The sequence below is a fragment of the Equus asinus genome, chromosome 2, assembly GCF_041296235.1.
Source record: "Equus asinus isolate D_3611 breed Donkey chromosome 2, EquAss-T2T_v2, whole genome shotgun sequence".
Taxonomy (NCBI): domain Eukaryota; kingdom Metazoa; phylum Chordata; class Mammalia; order Perissodactyla; family Equidae; genus Equus; species Equus asinus.
This window is the reverse complement of record NC_091791.1, coordinates 5446878-5468587: the sequence shown is the minus strand read 5'-3', so window position 1 is coordinate 5468587 and position 21710 is coordinate 5446878. Positions and strand designations below refer to the sequence as shown.

General features: G+C 46.2%; 2 protein-coding genes across 15 annotated transcripts in view; one reads left to right on the top strand and one right to left on the bottom strand.

Annotated features, from left to right (window-relative positions):
• PTPRE (protein tyrosine phosphatase receptor type E) overlaps window positions 1–11732 on the top strand; it is a 172782-nt gene extending 161050 nt beyond the window's left edge. For all 13 annotated transcript variants that reach the window (XM_014832534.3, XM_070480974.1, XM_070480968.1 and 10 more), the window contains 4 exons: window positions 2479–2604; window positions 3541–3707; window positions 5479–5614; window positions 8189–11732. In XM_014832534.3, the coding sequence (XP_014688020.1) occupies window positions 2479–2604; window positions 3541–3707; window positions 5479–5614; window positions 8189–8263 (504 nt within the window). In that variant the 3' untranslated portion in view covers window positions 8264–11732. The remainder of the gene's footprint in view (window positions 1–2478; window positions 2605–3540; window positions 3708–5478; window positions 5615–8188) is intronic.
• Window positions 11733–16780: 5048 nt separating this feature from the next.
• The window catches only part of MKI67 (marker of proliferation Ki-67), a 28002-nt gene continuing 23072 nt past the window's right edge, over window positions 16781–21710 (bottom strand). For both annotated transcript variants that reach the window (XM_014832537.3, XM_014832538.3), the window contains exons 14-15: window positions 20826–21269; window positions 16781–18206 (exon numbers count right to left, since the gene is read on the bottom strand). In XM_014832537.3, coding sequence (XP_014688023.3) covers window positions 18141–18206; window positions 20826–21269 — 510 coding nt within the window. In that variant the 3' untranslated portion in view covers window positions 16781–18140. The remainder of the gene's footprint in view (window positions 18207–20825; window positions 21270–21710) is intronic.

Here is a 21710-nt window from a genome sequence, read left to right as displayed (position 1 = left end):
TGGTCAACCATTACTACCCATTGGCTTTTGTGCTTAACCTCCATTTTATTTCACCTGCCTGGAGATTCCACCATTTTCTATGTGCCACAAATACAAATTTGATCACAACCTGCTGAAGAAAAACACATTACTCACTTCTTCCAAGACATAAAAACATAGGCATTGATATATGTACCTAATTAATTTTGTCCTAGTTGTACTGAGTTAAATGTTTCCCTTTTTCCAGAGATCCATCCATGGCCTTCTGGTATTGTATTTATTTAATAACATAATAAGTCCTCGTGAACCCACCATCCAACTGGAAAACCAAACTTTTACCAATACTGTACATCGATCTTGGTGCTCCCCAAGATGTAAGCACTGCCCTGAATTTGTGTGTTGATTTCTTTGCATTTTTTAAACAGCTTTATTGACATATAATTCACATACCATACAATTCATCTTTTTAAAGTGTACAATTCAGTTGTCCTTAGTATATTCACAGAGTAGTGCAACATCATCACTAATTCCAAATCATTTTCATCACCCCAAAAAGAAACCCCACACCCACGAGCAATCATTCTCCATTCCTCCCTCCGCCTAGCCCCTGCGACCACTAATCTGCTTTCTGGCTCTGTGGATTTGCCTGTTCCGGACATTTCATGTAAATGGGATCATTCAGCATGACTTTTGTGATTGAGTTCTTTCACTTAGTGTAATGTTTTCAAAGTTTGACCATATTGTAACATGAATAAGTTCTTCATTTTTTTTTGACGAATAATATTCCACTGTATAGACAGACCACACTTTGTTTATCCCCTCATCAGATGATGGACGTCTGAGTTGTTTCCACTCTCCAGCTGTTATGAATAATGTTATGAACATTCATGTTCAAGTTTTTGCTTGGACGTATGTTTTCATTTCTCTTGGGTAGATACCTAGGAGCGGGATTCCCAGCCCATATCATAACTCTACACTGCAAACTCAAGGCATTTAACATTCTGAGGAACTGCCAGGCTCTTTTCCGAAGTGGCTGCCCCATTTTACGCTCCCACTAGCCACGTACAAGGGTTCCAATTTCTGCATCTCCTTGCTGACATTATTATTATTTGTCTTTTTGATTAAAGCCATCCTAGCGGATCTTTCCTTTGCTTTTTTAAAAACCTTTTTATATCATTAATCAGTGCCTAAAGAAACTCATGTTCAGTTTTGCTTGCTTTTGAACTTCATATAAAGGGTACCATCACAGTCTCTGCTCTTCTGGGACTTGCTTTTTCCACTCAAAATTATGCTTTTGATTCTTTTCTGTGTTGCTGCCGGTAGCCGCGCTTCATTCATTCTTTCGTTGTGTTCCACTACACAGACTATACATCCTACATCTGCTGACTTGTCCCCCCTCCTGTCAGGGGCATTTGGGTTGATTCCATTCTGTTGTGTTACAAACAGTGCTGACAGTATATTCTCATACATGTCACATGCTGAACGAGGAACAGTGTGTTCCAAAGAGACACAATGCCACAGTGGAGAGCGTGTGCAATTGTGAATTTGCAAGCTAGCTCCGAATTGCTTCCCAGGCTGGTTGTGGTTTCCAAAGTGGACACTGGCCATGTAAGAGAGATCATTCATCGACACAGCTAGGGTTGCCAGGCGGCCTCATCTTTGTTGACTGAATGGGTATTAATGTCATCGCTGTGGCTTTGATGTGCATGTCTGGTTCCTGTGAGGTCAGCATCACTTCATATATTCACATATGGCATGTTTCCTCTGTGCAGAGGGCCTGCTCGTGCCTCTCCCTGTTTTTCTTCTTGATTTATAGGGCTCCTTTACATGTTCTTGATACTAATCCCATGTTGGTTTTATGTATTGCAAATATCTTGTAGTAGTTGATGGCCTATCTTCACTCTCTTAATGACATTCGTTGATGAAGTGAAGTTAATTTTACTGTAATCTGATGTTGCAATTTTTAGTGTCATGGTTGGTTAGCTCTTTTGGGGTCTTGTTTAGGAAATCCTTCTGTTCTTTCTTCTCCTAAGGCTTTCACAGTTTTGTTTTTCACTTTAAGTCTTAACCTGTCTAGGATCGTTTCTATTAAGGTTCAAGGCTACCACATACCGTAGTGCAGGTTGTACACTGCCCAACTCCAGGAGGGGCTGGGGCATTCATAATAGCCCTGGTAGGGTGTGAGTTAGGGATCCAGTTCATTTTTCCCATATGGAAAATCAATTTTTCCAGCTCCATCTGTTGAATAATCTCTCCTTTCTCTCATGTCACTTCTGCCCTATATCAGAATTCCAAATACACATGTGTCTGTCTCTGGACTCTTCATTCTGCTCCCTGGTCAACAGGCATTAATAGACATTCATATTTGTATTCATATGCTGTTTTCTTAGTCAGACAAAATGCATTAAATGGTGTTGGAGCAGTTCTGCATCATATCATCAAAACTGCTAGCAAAAAATTATTTATTACAAGACTTAAAATTTTGTTTGATCTCCCAAGGATAAATGCTACCAGTATTGGCCAACAGAGGGCTCAGTGACTCATGGAGAAATAACGATCGAGATCAAGAACGATACCCTTTCTGAAGCCATCAGCGTGCGAGACTTCCTGGTCACTTTCAATCAGGTATTGTTGTCTTTTAACTCTTGCAGACGGAACGCACTGCGGCCATCACTCGGAGTCCACTTGTCATTGTACCAGAATGTCCTGCTCCTGTAGCCTTTTCCAGGGACCACGTTGGTATCAGTGGTCCGCGTGGTGAATAGGGAGCCACGTTATCAAGTGGCAGATCTCCTATAAAATTTGGACCTCCACAGTCACCTGCCTCCTTGCTGGAGCATGAGGATGGTGGGGCAGAGTGGCGAACTCCAAGAGACATCACCACCCACTCCCTACTCAGGAGAAATGATGATGGCCGGGGCAGGAGGAATAAGGGGAATGGATGAAGTCACAGGGGCCTCTCCGGGGCCTTTTCAGAGCCTCCAACCATCCCCCGTCCCCACTGGGTCCTAGGTTCTGCTCCCTGGCAAAGAATGGGAACTCTGTGGGTCAACCATGGGAAAAGGGACTCATCTGTGGGACTTGGTTTTGAGTTCAAGATGGTCAGCACAGCAGAAAACCTACTTACCCGAAGACTTGTTCTCCTCCACGCCAGTGGCAGAATGACCAGGGCCTCTAGTCTGAGGCCACTGGCTCATCTTGAGCCTTGAGGGGACATGTGGGGTCCTGACTTCTTAAAGAGATGATCCCCTTCTCTCAAGCAAAGCTGCCGCAGATCCTGTAAAGGGGTCTGGCGGGCCCTATAGGGGGCTCCAGGAGATGTCCTCTGGATGCCTTGCTCCCCACTCAGAGGGACACATTGCTAGCCTTCTGCTTCAGGGTGACCACAACCTGACCAGGACCCTCGGGCCGGCCAGGTAGGGACTCTGCCCGCCACTGAAGGCCCAGGAGGGCTCCAAGCCTTGGCCTGAGTCCCTGGGAGGGCAGGTGGGCCTGGGACCTGTTCCTGGGTAGCGTGGTGGGTGACCAGGCAGCACTGAGACACCCCTCCCTATCTGGCAGCCCATGGCCCGGCAGGAGGAGCAGACCCGAGTGGTGCGCCAGTTCCACTTCCACGGCTGGCCCGAGATCGGGATTCCAGCCGAGGGCAAAGGCATGATCGACCTCATCGCGGCCGTGCAGAAGCAGCAGCAGCAGACGGGCAACCACCCCATCACCGTGCACTGCAGGTGAGCGGCCGCCGGGCGCCCCCTCCTGTGGGCGGACCGTACCCCACACCCAGCCTCGCTGCTCCCAGGTGCTTCATTTCCCTAGACTGTATTTTTTACCTTTTCTTACGCACGTAACTTTACACAAATGCATAAAGGTCATCTTATCATACATGCAGAATGCGTTTTGTGGGGAGGAGTTAGGACACGACTCACACACACATTTCTTTGTGCTTTTTAAGTCATCCAAAAAAAAACCCACCAAGCACAGCTCAGACAAACCCACTCCTGCACTTCAAGTTTCTTGTCTTCGTTTTGAAAGTGCTCTGGCTCTGGCTGAGGTGCTCACCCCTCTCCCTGGGTGTGGACGCACGGAGCAGGCCCCGCTGACCGCGAGCACGGTGGGAGGGCTCTCCAGCTGCTCCTGGACGTCTAGGCAGGGGTCGCTACTACGGGGAGGCCCGCAGCCCCTGCCATCCTGAAGGCTCTCAGCTGGCTCCCAGTCAGGCCCCAGGGCGGAGAGACACGTCCGGGGTAGGTCTGGAGAGAGCTGGGCACCCCACAAGGACTTTGATAAGCAGCCTAACCAGGGTAGAAGGGTGAATCTGGCCGAATCCAAAGACGCGCCGGTCCCCCTCCTGTCTGTGCCCGTGTAGTTCTGGCCGTGCCCGGCTGAGCTGGCTAGCGCCCCCTGCTGGCAAAGCCTTCCTTGCAGGAGTTTGGGATGCTTTTATCCTTGGAAGGTGCTAATTTGCTTCTGAAGCTGCACTTCCGTTTCTTTTTCTGCACGCGTGGCTCCCATTTTTGTCACTGCCATTTGCCCCACCCCTGGTAAACAGCAGAGCCCAACTTAACGTGGAGCGTTGGGACTCCTCCCTCGCCTGGGGCCCACCTGGGCACACTTGCGGCCTGCCCAGCAGGTGGAGAGCGTGCCTTGTGTTTTCAGTCCCGGGTGCCTTTGTAGACATCGTTTAGAATAAACTAGGAATGAGTTCCTTGTGCTTTGCCCTCACAAACCCAGACTGAGCTCAACATGTGTCGGGCACTAAGGATGCCAAGGTGGGTGAGAGCCCACAGGGGCTTCCCACCCTGGGAAGGCAGACATGGGGACAGGTCATTGCAGCCCATGCGTGGGGATTCTGGGGCCCAGGGGGCAGCCCTGCATTTCCAGAGGGCTCTCTGGAAGAGGCCCGCCAAGGCTGCCTCCTTTAGGCCTGCTCACTTGGGCTCCCCTAAGACAGTCTGCTCTTGTGGGATTTATTCAGTTTGTCAAGCAAATGAAGTAGACTCAGATCTTCATTGCTGAGAAGAGTCCAATATCTGACCATTCCTGGCAGTGTACGTCTTCTGTCTCAACATCTCGGAAGGCTGACTCGGCACAGTGAGGAGAGTCTGGGCCAGGATTACCTCTCCCTAAACCTGAACCGGGAGGGTCTGCATTTCTAACAAGCTCCCAGGTGATACTGATGCTGCTGGTCCAGGGACCATACTCTGAGAACCACCGGTCTACACAGGAAGCAGGGGAGTGGTTACAGCTTAAAAGCTTGTGCTGGTCCTGATCCACTCATGAGAAATCTGTCTACTGTAATTAGGCAAGTGTTTTAGGAATTTTATGTTTGCTGAGTCTTGGTCAAAAGCTAAGTTACATATAAGTGATCATGAGAAATCCAGACTCCTGTCGTTTTCAGTGATGGCTGCTTTAGTACTGATGTGTCGATATTGGTGTAGGTTGTCCGTTTCCCATCCCCGTGGGCGAGTTTGGTTATCTGCATTAAGCACTTTTTCTCCACAGTGCTGGAGCTGGGCGAACAGGTACATTCATAGCACTCAGCAACATTCTGGAACGAGTAAAAGCTGAGGGACTTTTAGACGTATTCCAAGCTGTGAAGAGTTTACGACTTCAGAGGCCACATATGGTGCAAACCCTGGTAAGAAACTGAACGATAAGGTTGTTTCCAGAAGAGTCGAGCATTATCTCATGTTGAATTTGATGTTTGTTTCATTAAAGGAGCTCAGATATATGCGGAGGGAATAAGGTAAAATTCCCAAGAAAAAGAGCTAACTGGAACTTTTCACAGTAAAGCTTTACAGAACCCTTCCTTCCTTGAGTCTGGCTGGGGTCTGTCCCCTGGGCAGGACACAGGAGGGGCTCACCCATGACTTTCAATTATAAGACCCCTTGGACAGAGGGGTCCAACTGATGACACCAACTTTGACATAGTGAACTAGTCTACCAGATTCCAATGTGCATGAAAAAAAATGTGCTGTCACCAAGTTCAAAAGCAGCGCTGACACTTACGATCCTGGAACTTGTGCTTTTTTACCTTACACTATTCCATTTGGTCTGTGGTCCTTGGCTGGGTCTCACTCAACCTCGAGATACTGTCCAGGACGCTTAACAAATCTGCGTAATGCACAGTTGCCCCAGACATTCTCTTTCATTCTGTGGTGAAAACGTACACTTTCTGGTTTTCCAGAGAGGCCTCCTCGCCATCCTTGGTAATTGTTCTACACCAGCAAGTACAATTTTAAAGGCTGCTATAACTCATCATTTTCCCAAGGCTTCCTATCTTAGGTCTTGGCCTCCCTGACTGCATCCTCCAGGGGCCTGGAGAGTGTTCACATTCCTCCTCCTGCCCAAGCTGCCCCTCAAACCAATGAAGCAGAGTCTCTGGGGGTGGGACCCAGGCATCAGCATACGTAAAGCCCCCCCAGGTGGTCCCAAAGTGAGTATGGGTTTGAGAGCCGCCAGACTGGAAGGAAACTGGGTTCCTGCTGGCTCCCCCAGACCCCTCCCCCTGCCCACCCACCTTTGGGCTGTGACGGTGCTGGACACCTGAAGAGCTGAAAGCAGTGGGACCTCTCCTTAGAGCCAGGGTCCCAGCACGGATGATCCTTCTTGCTAGGGCTCAGGGAAGATGCTAGTGAGGTCCGTTACTGCCTCCTCAAGGTAATGCCTGCCTCCTGACAGCCGATACATCCTAGGAGCATCTGAACTAGAACCACCTTGGGTGTGGAAAAAAACAGAGGCAGACCACTCTACAGGAGATTTTCTAGATCAAAATAATAATCATTAATAATAACAGGAACTCCCTCAAAAAAAAATTCTGGTTTTAGATATGAGCCAGACTCTTTCACTTTCTTTGTTGACTGTTTCTGAGTTCACTCCAGGCTTCCCCCAGGCAGAGTGAATAGCTTTAGTCCTGCCTGGCCAGAGGCTAAGTGTAAAAGATAAGCCATGAGTCCCTGTGATGCTTGGGCCTCGGCTGTCATCGTAGCCTATATATTTATTAACATTTTCCTCCAAAAATTCACTTTCTTTTTCCTTCCAAGGACCGGGTGGTTAGGTGGGAATCTTAGTGGCCTGAAGTGAGGACCCCTACAGTCCATCCTCGGCTCTCCCAGTAACTTCACTGTGTCCTCAGGACCAAAGCCTCTGCTCCATCTTTTTTCCCACTGGAAAGCCAAGCTCCATCCCATGCTGGCCAGACTGAGACTCTGGCAGGGCCAGGCAGACTACTGTTTGACATCTTTCAACCCAAAAGCCTTTAGAATTTTGTTCAATGTGTATTTAGAGAAGTGGCTGAACCCAACATGTTGTGAAAGAGGAGGGGAGGGAGATGGGGGCCAAACTTGGTCCCTCCTGCTTCCCAGACCCTTCACCCCAGGTCCCAGCTCCCGTGCCCCACTGCGCCAGCAAATTACCAGAGTTTGTAAGTGACCAGATCCTTGCACTTGAGAAGCAGGTTAGCCTCCGTCTGTTGTCACTCAAACCTTTGCGGTCGTCTCCCCTGCCCACTGACCATTATGCACACGTGGTTTCCCAGAGTGTCCTGCAATTGCCGTTTCTCCATCTCTTTCATTTCTTCCTATTGCATGCCCGTTATTGGTGGATACCACAGGTCCCACCTAGCTGGTCCCTTGTCAACCCACCAACCTGGCTCTGGTCTTAGTCACCTCCAAGAGCCGCTAGGAAGACAAGAGTCAAATAATGTGCAAGTGTTTTAGTAAGTTCAAGACCTTACACAGCTGTAACGCATTATTCTTTTGAATTCTAATAAAATTTATGTAAAACAATGTCCCTTTTGTAGAGTAAATTTTGACTTAAAAATAATCTAGATTTTCATCTTATTTAACTTTCACAGATTACGTCTTTGTTACATTATGAAGTTCATATGATATTAAGTACTCTGATTTCTTTTCAGTTCAAAAATAGTTGTCTTCCAGTTTAAATATGAAAACTAAAGACCTTTTACTCAAACTGTTCTAAAATAAGCTAAGTTGAAACTAAACATTATTTTCTTTGTAGGAAAACAGCTTTATTTGGAAGTGTTCATGTGCCTGAAAACTAAATTATGTAACAGAAGCTGATGTATATAAGAGTATACAATATTTTAATAACTAGTCAGACTCTTTTATGTCTTTTTAAAGTGTTTCTCCTAATTAAATGAATCATATTTGTTTAAACATCATTTTAATGTACTCTTGGTTTTCTTTTTCAGGAACAGTATGAATTCTGCTACAAAGTGGTACAAGATTTTATTGATATATTTTCTGATTATGCTAATTTCAAATGAAAATTCCTGCCTTAAAATATTTTTTAATTTAATGGTCAGTATATTTTGTAAAAATCATGTTAATTTATTTCGTAGTTGACATTAATATCCTTCCTAATTTCTTTGTATATATTTTGTTATGCTTTCAAGGCAACCTGCTATAAAGTTATTAAATCTTAAATACCCCTTTTAAAAACTGAAATCATGTATTAAGGTCAAGTACTATCCCATAAAATATGTCTTTCTGCTAATATCGCTAACTATTTTCATTTTCATTAGATTCATATCATTTAACTTCACACATTCAGCTCCTCTAAATGTTACAAATCTTAATATGCCACGTGTGCTTATGCAAGATTCTAAACAAAGTTCATTGTCAAGAAAACAGTCAAGGACTCAGAAATCAGTTGAAAATTCACTTTCCTAACACTGATTTTATAGCCCTGAGCAGCAGCATTTTTTCTGAAGTCAAACTGTTCATGAAGATATAATGTAAACAGGGAATTTTCTAAAGTCCTCAGTGTCAACCTATGTGGTTTATCTTTGCATTTTGAAGATCAGAGACTTTACAACCTGAATCCTGGTCTGAAACAGATGAGACTAGTTAGTGACTGTACAGTGATACTTAAACATGCAATATTCAAGGCCGTGTCCGTGCCACCTTGGCTAGATGACAAGAGATGTCAATGCCAGTGGCCCAGTTCGCCCATGGCCTTGGGTACAGCTAAACTAGCTATTGGAGCTGTGCTCCCACGGCACCACTGGCTGTCCATCTGTCTGTCTGTCTGACTCAGATAACCCTCTGAGAATCAAACCAGCTGCATTTCTCACCCTCCCCTTTCACCCTGCCGCAGCTGCCCGTGCTGGTCCAGAGCTGTGCCTACAGGCTCAACACAAAACCACTTCCCATTCCAAATGTTCAGATAAAGTCGAACGTCTGACACACACAGGAGCAAGAAGCACACGCTTGGGTAGAAACAGAAGGGCAGCCGCCAGCAATTATGCTTTAAACTTTCTGAGAAGCATTTTGGTATTTAAAGATCTCTTGTAAAAGCTAAGATTGTTTGTAAGAAAAGAAATCTTAAAATCTAGATTTATACAGCTTTTTTTTAAAGTCCCACGCCTCAATATTTAATAAAAGAAAAAGAAAGAGAAATCCTTAATCTAGAGACTAACTTATTTTTGAATGGAAGTCCTACTGAGACTTTTGACACTGGATGATAACAATCCCACTGCCAGACAGGATTGGCTTATGGGGCAAAAAGAGGGGAGGGATGAGTATAGAACAGTGATCCTTCTATGGCCACTAGGTACCTAGCAGATGAGCACAATGTTTTGGCAACATCTGGTCTGCTTACTGAAAGCATCTAACCTGTGCATTTTTGGTACATTTTTTGCTTTTTAAAAGAGATATAAAGGCCTTATTTGACATTTCCACTGGTAACCAATTGCACCCTCCTATTGCACTGTTTATCCTGTGTTCATGTCTAGTGTGCACAAACGCAACCCCAGGGTAGGCTGCGTTCTAATAGGCTCGCAGGTTATCAAGCTTCTGTCACCCCTTGAGCCCCACCCAAGGGCAAGAGGAGGCACCCAGCTGGAAGGACAAAGCACAACTTTGTGACCACCGCCATCCCGCCAGCTGCTTCCCTGGGCTGCACACTCACGCAATGCGTGCCCCTCTCCTTCTCGGTACAATGAGTATGCATTTGGGTCAAAGAGGAAAATGCAGCGAGTTTTGCAACATGCACCAGTTGGTCCCATTTGTTTCAATTGTTAAAATTCCAAGCCCAAGGCCTTTCTTTGACTGGAGGAGAAGAGAGAAGTGAGCTTTTGTTCTGCAGCAATCCAGAAACAGAGCCACTCGTTGTGATGAAGGCAGCTAGTCTTTATTTGAGGGGTCAAAGTCAAAGTCAGGGGGCATGGGTTTAGGTCTGAATTTAGGCGACCTTCATCAGAATCCTTCAGGCCCTTTAATGGTCTTAACTGGCATCTCTTGTCTCGAGATTAAGGTAGACTTTCTCAGGGGTGAACTCGGCAAAGTGCCCCATTCGTGTGTTCTGCTGCCTTGGCCGTCCACCAGTGTCCTCTGCAAGCATCCTGGCATGCGATTTGGGCCCTCCAGGTCCAGAAACAAAGCAGAAGCCACCGTCCCTTGGACACCGGCCCCTCCTCCCCAGTTGGGCACAGCACTTGCCTTTCTAGGAGGGTCCTGGATTGCAGGCCTCATGGCCTCTGCCAAGGCTCCCTCAGTTCCAACAGTCTCGGTGGGCAATCGGGGACGCACTATCCTGTCTGTGCAACCCAGAAAGTTGATCTGTTCTTCCCCTTCAGTCAAAGAAAGTCCATTGTACATAAGAAAACAGCGCCACACGTACAAGGTCATTTTTCCTTCCACATTTTTCTATGTTGCATGCAGCTGCATTCAAATGCCAAATAGCGATTGGAAGACGACCATTCTGATCTATGTGCTTTATTGGTCACTATGTGACTCTATGGTTTCTCTCCATGTGCTCTACGAATGAAGAATGCGTACCAGTGTTTTAAAAGGTATTTTTATGTGTTTTTAAAAACTTTTTAAAATGAGCCTGACACATCTGTTTCAGCATTTGGAGACATGTCCATGTTATTTTTTTAAATCTATGATTACTGATACTTTTGTTTAACTAAGTTGTGTTTAATTTATGTGCAATCTTTATAATATATGTATGTATTCTGGTTTCAACTATCATTTTCTTTTATTACATTTATAATTTGATCTTGCTCTGATTATAATGCCAGTGAATGTTGCTGAATTCTTTGTATATGCAAATTGCAAGATCTAAAACATTCTGATGCAAGGATAAATCTTACTTTGACTTCCAGCCTGCTTCTCTTTCTTCAGTGAAATCTCTTAATTTCATTCCTGTGTCTTAAGTCCTTTTAAACAAGACATTCATTAGGCGGTAAACATTGGTTTATAGAGACAATTAATTTTAGGACCTCTAAAATTTAGCTCATACCGGGCATAGAAGCAGCCCCTAAGGCTTGAGTAGACATGGTGGCCAACTGGGCTGGCCCCAGCTCTCAGCTGGCCTTCAGAAGGCATGAGCTGTGCATGAAGCACTGAGTGATAACTCCCCCTTCAGGGAGCCCATGTTCCCGCTAGAGTGCAAACAGGGCACTGAGCCATGAGCACTGGTTTCTCGGAATCTCCAGGGAAGATGACAGCATGCTAGACGTCCACGGCCAGGTGGAATCAGAAAGTCCTTCTAACAGTTGTGTTCCTGCTAAAATCTAAAACCATATTAGGTCTCCTTTTGCACATCTTTACGTCTCTGGGTATCCCCAACTCTCCCTCCACCACTTCCCCCCTCCCCTCCCTTCCCTGCCCCACACACCGGCTTCCTCCTTCAGACATTCTGGGCCTCATGTGGAAGTTAACATATGCTTTTTATCATTTGTTGTATTTATTTAATAAATTTTATGAGCCTTGTTATATTTGTTAAAATGGATGACTTGAAAACCTTTATTCTCCGCTCCGAAAAAACCAGATCACCTGCCATGAAAGGCTTTTTGCTTTTGTGGGCCCTTTAGTTATTGGGTTTCCTTATGGTCTGTCTGTCTGCATGTCCCTTTTCTGCTCCGGGTATGGTGGGGGCCCTCCTCTGGGTTATGCGGAACTGGAGATGTGAAGGTGCAGACATGCCCTGAGGCAGCCGACAGGGGAGGAGGCATGGGAGAAAGAGGAGGTTTGGAGGAGGGACTGTGAGGGCATGAGCAGGCATCACCAATCAGGGACCAAGTGACTCGACCAAGCTGACTGAGCCCACAGCCTAGGAGAAGAAAGAAACACTGGGCCTGTCTCAGAGGACCCACATCAGATGGAAACACACCAACAGGATGCCGCATGCTAACCGACCTCAGGGTAGATGGGCAGGAGAGCCGACAGCTGAGGGAGGGTAGCGCCTCCCTGGGATGGGATGGCACGGATTAGAGAAGTGCCTCTTAGCAGCCTATGTGGTATTTCCAAACGCCAGAGGACTCATGGGTGAGTCTTCCAACCAGGGAAACAGGCCTTGCCCCCAAATCCAGGCTCCATACTTGAGGAGAGCCAGGCAGCCGACAGGGCATCCTGCTGACTCTGCCACCTCCAGCCAGAGGGGGCCCCCTGTTAGGGGTTGAATTGTTCCCCCCCGCCAAATTAATATGGTAAAGCCCTAATTGCCAGTTCCTCAGCCTATGACCTTATTTGGAAATAGGGTCATTGCCGCTGTAATTAACTGAGTTCATGCTGGATTCCGGTGGGCCGTGAGGGTGGACCCACTCTACCGCAATAGGACTGTGTCTTTATAAGAGGGAATTTGGACATAGACATGTGCACGACAAAGAGGTCACCATGGGAAAAGAAGGCAGACGTTGGAGTGATGCTTCTGCCAATCAAGAACTCCCGAGGCTGCAGGGAACTAGGAGAGAGGCTCAGAGCAGCTTCTCTTCTACAGCTCGCAGGAGGAAGCAACCCTGCCTACACCCTGACGGGGACTTCGGCCCTCTGAAACTGTGAAACAATAAGATCCTGTTGTTTGAGCCACCCAGTTTGTGGCACTTTGGTAGGGCATCCCTGGCAACCTGCCCCCTACGCCAGAGGTGTCTGTCTTAGTTTGAGTTTATCCAAAAGAAAACTCTGACAAAGGACACGGTGCCTGTGGTTTAATTGGGAGGCAATCTCAGGAGGCAGGAGTGAGGGAGCAGAGAGATGAGGCAGGAGGAAGGAAGAGCCACCCAGAGGGGCAGTACAGAGACCATCCTCGGGGACTCCACTCTGCCGTGACACCCGAGGGCATCCCTGAATCTACCTGAAGGGCAGGACGCTGGAGTGTTGACCCACCACTCCTGGTCCCCAGGATGGACGTTGTCTCTGGGGGTGCCAGCCCCTGGTCACGAAGGGTGGTGGTACCCCAACAATACCCAGGGAGCCAGGTTTGTCGTCAAAGTTCAAACCAAACAGAAATGTCAAAGAGTATATATGACCTTGGCCCGTCACCTGACTCTTCCCTCATCTCAGTGCATTGATTACTCCGGGGTACGTCCTTCCAGACAGCTTCTGCAGGTTTAAACTTGTGTGGTTATATAAACACGTGAATAATTCATTTGCTTGTTTGTTTTTAAGAACGTCAGGGTCAAACTGCCAGAATATCTTCAAATCTAGGATGACAAAATGGTCAAGTCCACTTTATGTTCTGCTGAGAAAGCAAACACACTGCCAATTATTCCTGGTAGGACGCCATCAATTTTGAGATACATCCTGATGTGAGAGAGGTTAACATGTGAAAACTTTGTGTCTTAGAAGTGAGGAAATATGCCACCTATGGGCAGTTGTGCGAATTGCCCTTTTGTTCAACATTCCGCCTTAGAATCTGGCCCTGTCAGCACACATGCAGCTTCCTTTCTGTTTAAAGCCTCCTTGGTATTCCCGGGTATAAACCTAACAAACTCTGATGGGCATTCCTCCATGATGGACATCAGCTTATTTCCATTGGCCTGCAAGGTTCTACTGCATCTTTGTGATGAATACACTTGCGCATGTGTGTATTTGTTCCCATGTGCAAAGCATTTGTATGGGAGAGCTGCCTAGAAGAGGAGTTTCTGGGTCAAAGGGCAGACTCATTTTAAATTTAGGTAGGAGCTGCCAAGTTGCCGTTCAAAGGATCTCCCAACTAACTCATTTGCCCACCGACAGTGCAGACAGCACCCGCTTCCCCACACACCACTAACCCTGGGTATTGGCAAGCCTTTTAGTTTTTACAAAACTGATAGGCAAAAAAATCATGACTCATTTCAATTTGCATTTCCTTAACTTCTGGTGGGTTGAGCATCTCTGCACATGTTTATTATTTGTATTTCATCTGTGAAGCACAAATTCATACTTTTTATCCACTTTCCTAGTTGTGTTACCTGATTTTTCCTCATTAGTTTATTGTAATTCTTTTTAAGTCACAGGTACAATCCTTTGTATTCATATTAAAAATATTTCCCGTCAGTTCTTCATAAAAGACTGTTGTTGATGGCTATTTAATGTCCCTTGTCCAGGGAGCTTTGGGACTTGCCCGTCTGTAGATGGCTCTATGAGCACAGGCTGCCACACCCTGACGGCTGAGCACTCTGCGGCGCATGGCAATACCAAACCTTCGTTCCTTTGAAATCATCACGTAGACACCAGGAGAGGCTTCATGTGATCAAGGGCGCTTCTTGCTCCCTCGTGAAGAGCAAGATTGATGAAATCCCAATTTGCAGACTATTGAATGCTCAGGTGCCAGCGTGGCACTCAGTGCTGGAGGCACCAGGAAAAGGAGATGTGACCAAGGCCTGGAGACGCCTCAGGGGCCCGGGCGGTCTGCACGGCACCTGAATCAGGGTCCTTTGAGCTGTGGCTGGAGTACCAGATCCATGTCTGGGAAGATGATGCCAGCAGCTGGTTTAAAGAAATTTTCTAGAAAGTCTAGCATATGGTAGAGTCCCAGCCATAGTGTCTAATTGTTTTGAATGAAGTAGCTAGTTTACTTTATGGAGTAGACTTGGCAATGTTGTCTCTCCATTACAACCTGGAACAGCACAACCGAGCGTGCCTGTCAGTCGAGGCCTAAACTTCTCTGTCTTGACTGTTTAGGACTGAGGGTGGCCTTCCTTCCTTCCTTCCGCCCTCAGCCCCGCCAGGTGGTGAACTCAACATGCACCACCCCAAAACCTTTCTCTGCCTGAGGGAAAACTTCTTCCTCAGGACAAACAGACGCACCACGGGCTCCGGCCTGGGACTCGCCTGTGAGTTCTCTCCCAGGATCTCCGTCACGTTAGGGCAACCAGATGAAAGAAGCAACACATGTTTTCATCTGCTAAATCTGGTGGCGCTGGGTCAAATCTCTGTCCCTGGACCCATCACTTCTGTCTAGATAAAGTGGACATGACCCAGGGTTTGGGGAGTCCCCTTCTCCAAATATGAGGGCCGTTCTGAGGGACCAACATGACTGTGACGGCTTACTGGCCAGGAGAGGAAGTAACTGTCCAGCCACATCAGTTGTCAAAATGGAGGCCAATGAACCAGCCCCTCCGCCTCTGCCTGACTGCCGCTGCCCACTCTTAGTTTGTTTTCTTCTCTGCTACCCTCCCGCTAATACAAACATGGTGAGTTTTAAGATCACTTCATCTCACACACACCTGGTTGGGTACCTCCTGCACCTGCTTGCTGGAATACGGTGACCGGTAAATACATGGTCTGCCCTCACGTTTGGACAAAGCCGGGTGCTAGCAGAGGAGGCAGACACACAATCAGTGGTCTAGTTTCCACTGCAGTACATTCAGCAAAGAAGCACAGGATGACTCCAGAGCATGAAACGGGGGACCCAACCCAGCCAGGGAGACAGGAATGGGGGTGACCTAGGCTTCCTTGAGGGAGCCTCGCTGGAGTTGAGCTCAGGCCTGGAGGGAAGCATCTAGTGAAGCAAGAGGTGGGGAAATTCCCAGGCAGAGAGCAGGGGGTATGCGTGTGTGCTTGTGTGTGCGTATGAATATGTGCAGAAGAGTCTGTGTATGCACGTATGCATATGAATGAGTGTGTGTGTGCAGGAGTGTGTTTGTCTATGTGCATGTGGGGGGAATGTCCTCCCTAAAGAAGGCAAGGGTTGGCTGGTACGGAATTACAGCAAAGAAATTCAAGGACAGATTGGCAGCCAGGTCACGCAAAGGCCTGGGGGCTAAAAGTAAAACTAGCTTCTGTTTATTGAGAATTTTCCATCAGAGGGATGTTACTTGGAATCTGAAGCTCAGAGAAGTTACCAAACCACACAGCCAGTAGGTGAGTATTTATTTCTTGCACCCTGCTCTCAAATAGTTAGCCTAGCTGAATGGTTCATATTTCTGTCTGAAGCTTCCCTCCGTCACAAAAATACTAAATGAAAGAGGCATCCCGTGGACACGAGCTTTTTAAAGACTTGCTTGAATGAGCTTTTCTAATGTAGCACCTACAGCCCTGGCGAAGGAGAACCACCCTGCGCTCTTGAAACATGGTACTTCCTAAGGTGAGAAAATACGCTGATACATTTCAGCAAGATATTTGGTTAGAACTGAACCCTAAAGGGTTTTTTAATTAATCAGTATATTTCATTCCCCAGGCATACGGCTAATTGAAATTTTTCTCTATTTGAGGTTCATAATTACTACTAAATCTGGAGTGTTGGCAGAACAACTTAATCAGAGAAAAATCCTATTAGTTTACATTTTCTTTAATTTCACCTATCTAAATGACACATTTGTGACTCACACCTTCAAATAAAGTGCCTTTTCTAATGAGGGCCTCACTTTCTAAAATCCTCTCATTTCTTCTGCTCTGCCACGCTCCCACTCTTTATGGCCCGGCTTGACTGTCACTTGGGTCGGGAGGCTCCTCCATCCTACAGCCCTCCCTCAACCTGTCATTCTTCCTCACGATCTTAGACAACCCTGTCCAGCACTCTATTATGGCAGCCGAAATAGCAAAAGCAACTACCACTGATGCAGACGGACACGCATAGATTCATATGTTTATTCAGCAAATATTTATTACTGTGTACACCTGGCTCCACACCAGACTTTGGGGATACAAGAGTGGACAGACAGGGCCTGGGCATTGCAGTTCATAGTCTAGGGGACGGCCGCCCTCTCTTGTTTTCCATCCTCAGCTCAAACTGGAAAGCAGGTGAATGGGGAGGCCTCCAGACAGGTGACTGGAGAGAAGGTGTGCTCTCTTCTGATTTAGGGAGCAGAGCAAGAAGAACAGGAGGACAAGTGGAATATAAAAATGGAGATGCCCAGCAGTTTGATGTATGGGTCTGAAACTGAAGAAAGAAGCCTGGGCTTAAAATGAGATGTAGGAGGCAACTGCTTGCGAGTAAGCAATTTGGAAACCGTGGGTGAAGAAGCCTCGTGCTCTGCCGCTGTCAGAAACGGCTGTGCTTTAGGGGGAGAGTTTGTATCGCTTCCTGTACGAGGTGGCATGCTGGGCACTAAGTCAGGTCAACAGGTGTGGTGAGAAAAAGCACAGGTGGGAGCAGATCCAGTAGAAAGCTCAGAAGATGTAAATGACGCCAAAGCAGAGAAGCTAAGAGGGGTGTCACAGTTTGGAAGGGAGGGGCACTCTGGCCCATGGCCCTAAGAGCTAGTGAGTGGATGGCTTCTCAGACGAAAGCAGTCCAGTTTAGACAAATATTTTTAAAGTGAAAAAGGCAAGCCACCAGACATTCCTTAAATAAAGTAACACCTTTATGCTGAAGATGGGCTCACAAACCATCCTCCAATCTACAATTTCATTCCCTTAAGGGATAAAGACACCAAGGATCAGACTGTCCTGCTGATGATAAATAGCCCTAGTGTATGAACCAAATGTCTCCGCCATTGTAAAGACAGATCTTGTAAGTTTCATTAATCTACTCATCCGTCCACTCATGAACGTTTCCTGAGTGCCTGCCTGGTGTGGGGGATACAACAAGGATAGAAGCCTCTGCCGTTTACATTCTGATGGAGGACACAGACAAACACAGAAGCATGTACAAAGCAAGTGCTAGAGCCCACAGTTATTGGGGATCGACTTGGGGGATAAACTTCCCGGCTTCATTTGCAGAGTTAAAGGGCATCCTTTGGCCCAAACTCCCACTTCCCACCCCCAAGTTTTAAATTTTTGTCATTTTATGAGACCCAGTTGTCCCCTTCATAATCTCCATGTGGGGTTTTTGAATAGACAATTCAGACCTAGAAATTTCTAAGCTTTCTTCTCTTAAACAACCAGATAGCACTATTTACAGAATTCACTTTTAAATTTACAGCAAATATTATACTAGAACTTATCACTAAATTAAATGTATTACTTTTTTACCCCTTTTAAACTTCTTAGCTAAACATCTTCATTGTCCCGACGACTTCTGGTCCTTATTTTCTTGATGCACACATTGTCATTATCCTGTTTGGAAACAAAAATATAACTCTTAAGTCATTTAAAAGAAATTTTTGTAACCAACTCTCCTCTGCAAAAACCCAATTCTTACTAGGTGTGACGCAGGTCTTTAGTTCTGGAAAATTCATCTTGAGGTTGGAAATGGGTTTAATAAGACATAGCTTGGGAAAGTTGCTTTTGTTCTTTAAGCCGTTTTTTTGGGTTAAGATTTTATTTTTGCTTCATCTCCCCAAAGCCCTCCAGTACATAGTTCTATATTTTAGTTGTGGGTCCTTCTAGTTGTGCCATGTGGGACGCCGCCTCAGCGTGGCCTGATGAGCGGTGCCGTGTCTGCGCCCAGGATCCGAACCAGCGAAACCCCAGGCTGCCAAAGCGGAGCTTGCGAACTTAACCACTCGGCCACGGGGCCGGCCCGCTAAGCCATGTTTACCATTTGGCTTTTTTATCTTATATATTTTGTCTTTTGATAGAAAGACTTGTCACCTATTTTTAAGTTAATACATAGTTTAAAAAAAGGAAGAAAATTGCCACACTATTACATGCATTTTTCACTAATTAAAAAATACCACTCAGGGGCTGGCCCCATGGCCGAGTGGTTAAGTCCGTGCGATCTGCTGCGGCGGCCCAGGGTTTCGCCGCTTTGGATCCTGGGCGCGGACATGGCACTGCCCGTCAGGCCATGTTGAGGCGGTGTCCCACATGCCACAACTAGAAGGACGTGCAGCTAGGATATACAACTATGTACCGGGGGGAATTGGGGAGATAAGGCAGAAAAGAAATAAATAAAAATAAAATAAAAATACCACTCAGAAAAAGTGAATTCAAATGTACAATCAGGGCGAAATCTTCAGGGTCTTCCAAACAATCTATGTGTATGAAGCGGACAATTGCTCAATACTCCCTGAGTGTGACCTAGGACCACCTGCTTTGCGCAGTCCAGCGGGAGCTGGGAAGAGGCACACCCATCCAGACACTTCGAGAAAATCTAAAAGGAAGCAGATGTTCTGCGTCTTCAGAACCGGTGCCCTGGAGCCTTGGGTGTCTGCGCTGTGCTTACAGGTGAGAGGCCAGGTGTTTGTGCTTCTACTACACACGGTCCCCCAACCCAACAGCTCATGGGAAAAAGCTAATTGTGATGTCTGTTGAGCATACTTTAGGAGCAGTCCCCACCAGTGACCTTATCCAGTGATCTTTAAGACTGGGGTCGGGAAGAGTCAGGAGAACAAAAGCCAAGAATTAAAAAGTCTAAGGCTGAGTGTGAATGCAAATGACCTGAAATACTTGAATTCGGACCCAAGCTATCGCCTTATTACAGTGCAACGCAAATGTTCATCAAATGACTGAGATATCAGGAAAAGGCCAAACTGGAGACGTATGCTCTATCAGGAGCTAGCAACGTGTGGCATCCACATTACAGACAACAGAATGAATGGTAAACACAAGCTCATGAAGGGCTGCGTGGGGCACGCTCCATCTGTGCTGACCCCAGGATGTACTCGGCCTGCCCTGTAGCTGCTCCTTCATGATTCTAAGGGTGGCAGGACACGCACTGAGGTCCTGGATGTGGACCTAGGCCAGTGTCCCCACCATCATTCTAGCAAGCAGTAAATAAATCTCTTCTGCTTTTGCAGCTGACACCACATCAGACAACTGTTTGTCAAGCAGTAAATTCACACACGTGTGTTAGAGCAATGGCCCACAGCACTGGCGTTCACGGGCTCTCACTGCACACTCAGAAGCAAATTTACACCACTCACAAAAAGGAGACTGTTCAACCACTCTTTCCTTCAAACTAGCAAAATCACATATTGCCCAGAACACCGAGTGAATTCAATCCTGCACCGTAGATTCATTCAAATGGCGCTGCTGAAGTTGACATGACGTTCGTAGCACTGACAGTCCTTAAACTTAGATGTTATTTGTTTTGGGAAGGGCCAAAGGACACAAGCACTTCCTACTGAATACGAACCTTTAATACAGTCCTGCGTTGCTTAACAAAGGGGACATGTTCTGGGAAATGCGTCGTTAGGCGATTTCACTATTGTGCGAGCACCAGAGTGCACCTACACAAACCCAGATGGTACAGCCTACTGCACACCCAGGCCGTATGGTACTAATCCTATAGGACCACCGTGGTCTATGTGGTCCATCACTGACTGAAACGTCGTTATGCAGCCCATAACTGTGGTACTATTTACTACCCCTCCAACTTTTCTTCATTCTAGATTTCCAAAGGAACTCCTCTGCAATCCAGACAGGACCACCTCACTCACATTAGTAAGTTTTGTTGAGCTAACGAGGGACTGAGGACATCTACCTATAATTTCAGTATGGGCTACGGCATGAGCAGTCAGAAAGTGCTGACTGGATACATTCCTTGTTCTTCCTGAATGATGTCTTCATACTGTGAATTTACTGTTTGAAGTGAGATTCCCAAGACAGATACAACTAAATATAGCTACAAAGACAAAATATCTGATTTAGAGTCACACTTCGTACGTGAGTATAACTGGGAGCTGGCAGTGTGTTATCACATATAATGTTTTGTTTGCTTTTGCAACGTGAGGCAAAATTTTATCAAAACATTCTATGCTCCTAAAGAAAGAAAAACAGTAATTTACTTGCCGTTTTCGTGGTTTCGGCACATCTGTTGGCCCTCTGAGTCACTCTCTGTTCCGATTCACCCTCTAGAGTGTTTCCTTTAGGAGGGATTGTAATCTTTCTCGATCTCAAACTCTTGGAGTCCGAATGTCCTGTTGCTTCTTTCTCCTTCTGACTCTCCACATGGATTTCCACCCTTTTCTTCCTGGCTTTCTCCTCTGCTACATTGGGCAAGGGCATCTTATTCTGTCTTCCAGATCTCAAACCCATTCTACTCTCATGAACTTGGCCCCCAGATGTAGAATTCTTGGCTCCATCTTCTGGGTTTTGTAGCTTCATCTCTTGGGAGGTATTCATGGGCTTCTTTTCATTCCTCTTTATTTTAATCTTTTCTGCTGATATGAGAAACTCAGTTCTTTGCTCTTCTACAGCGGTTTTATTTGGGCGTCTGGAGCGCAGGGACATTCCCTAAACAATCCAAAAGACGTCCACAACATGTCAATGAGTCGTACAAATCTCAAAATTCAACACAGAGAAAAACGATCAAAAGTGAACTCAAAGGGGGATTCATTTGAAAATTTTACATTGAATAATTTTCTATGATGCCAGTAATCCAAGTTTCAATCAGTGTCTGGATGTCATAAATGTCAAATCTGATCATAACAAGCATGAAAGGGGCATTATAGAAAAATGCCCCTTTATTCAGGCAGGAAATGAATTCCCAGTCTTTTAACAGTCATTGCTAAAGCAGACAGGAAAATCTTGGTTTCTGGAATTTTAGAAACTTCTCTCCACGCAGTAGTAACCTCTCTATCCAACAATCTGACAGTTCTGTTGCTCTCAGAACACACCCTCCCACGTACACCATTCTGTTTAAATACTGAAGCATCTAGAGCTTCTACCCAGCAC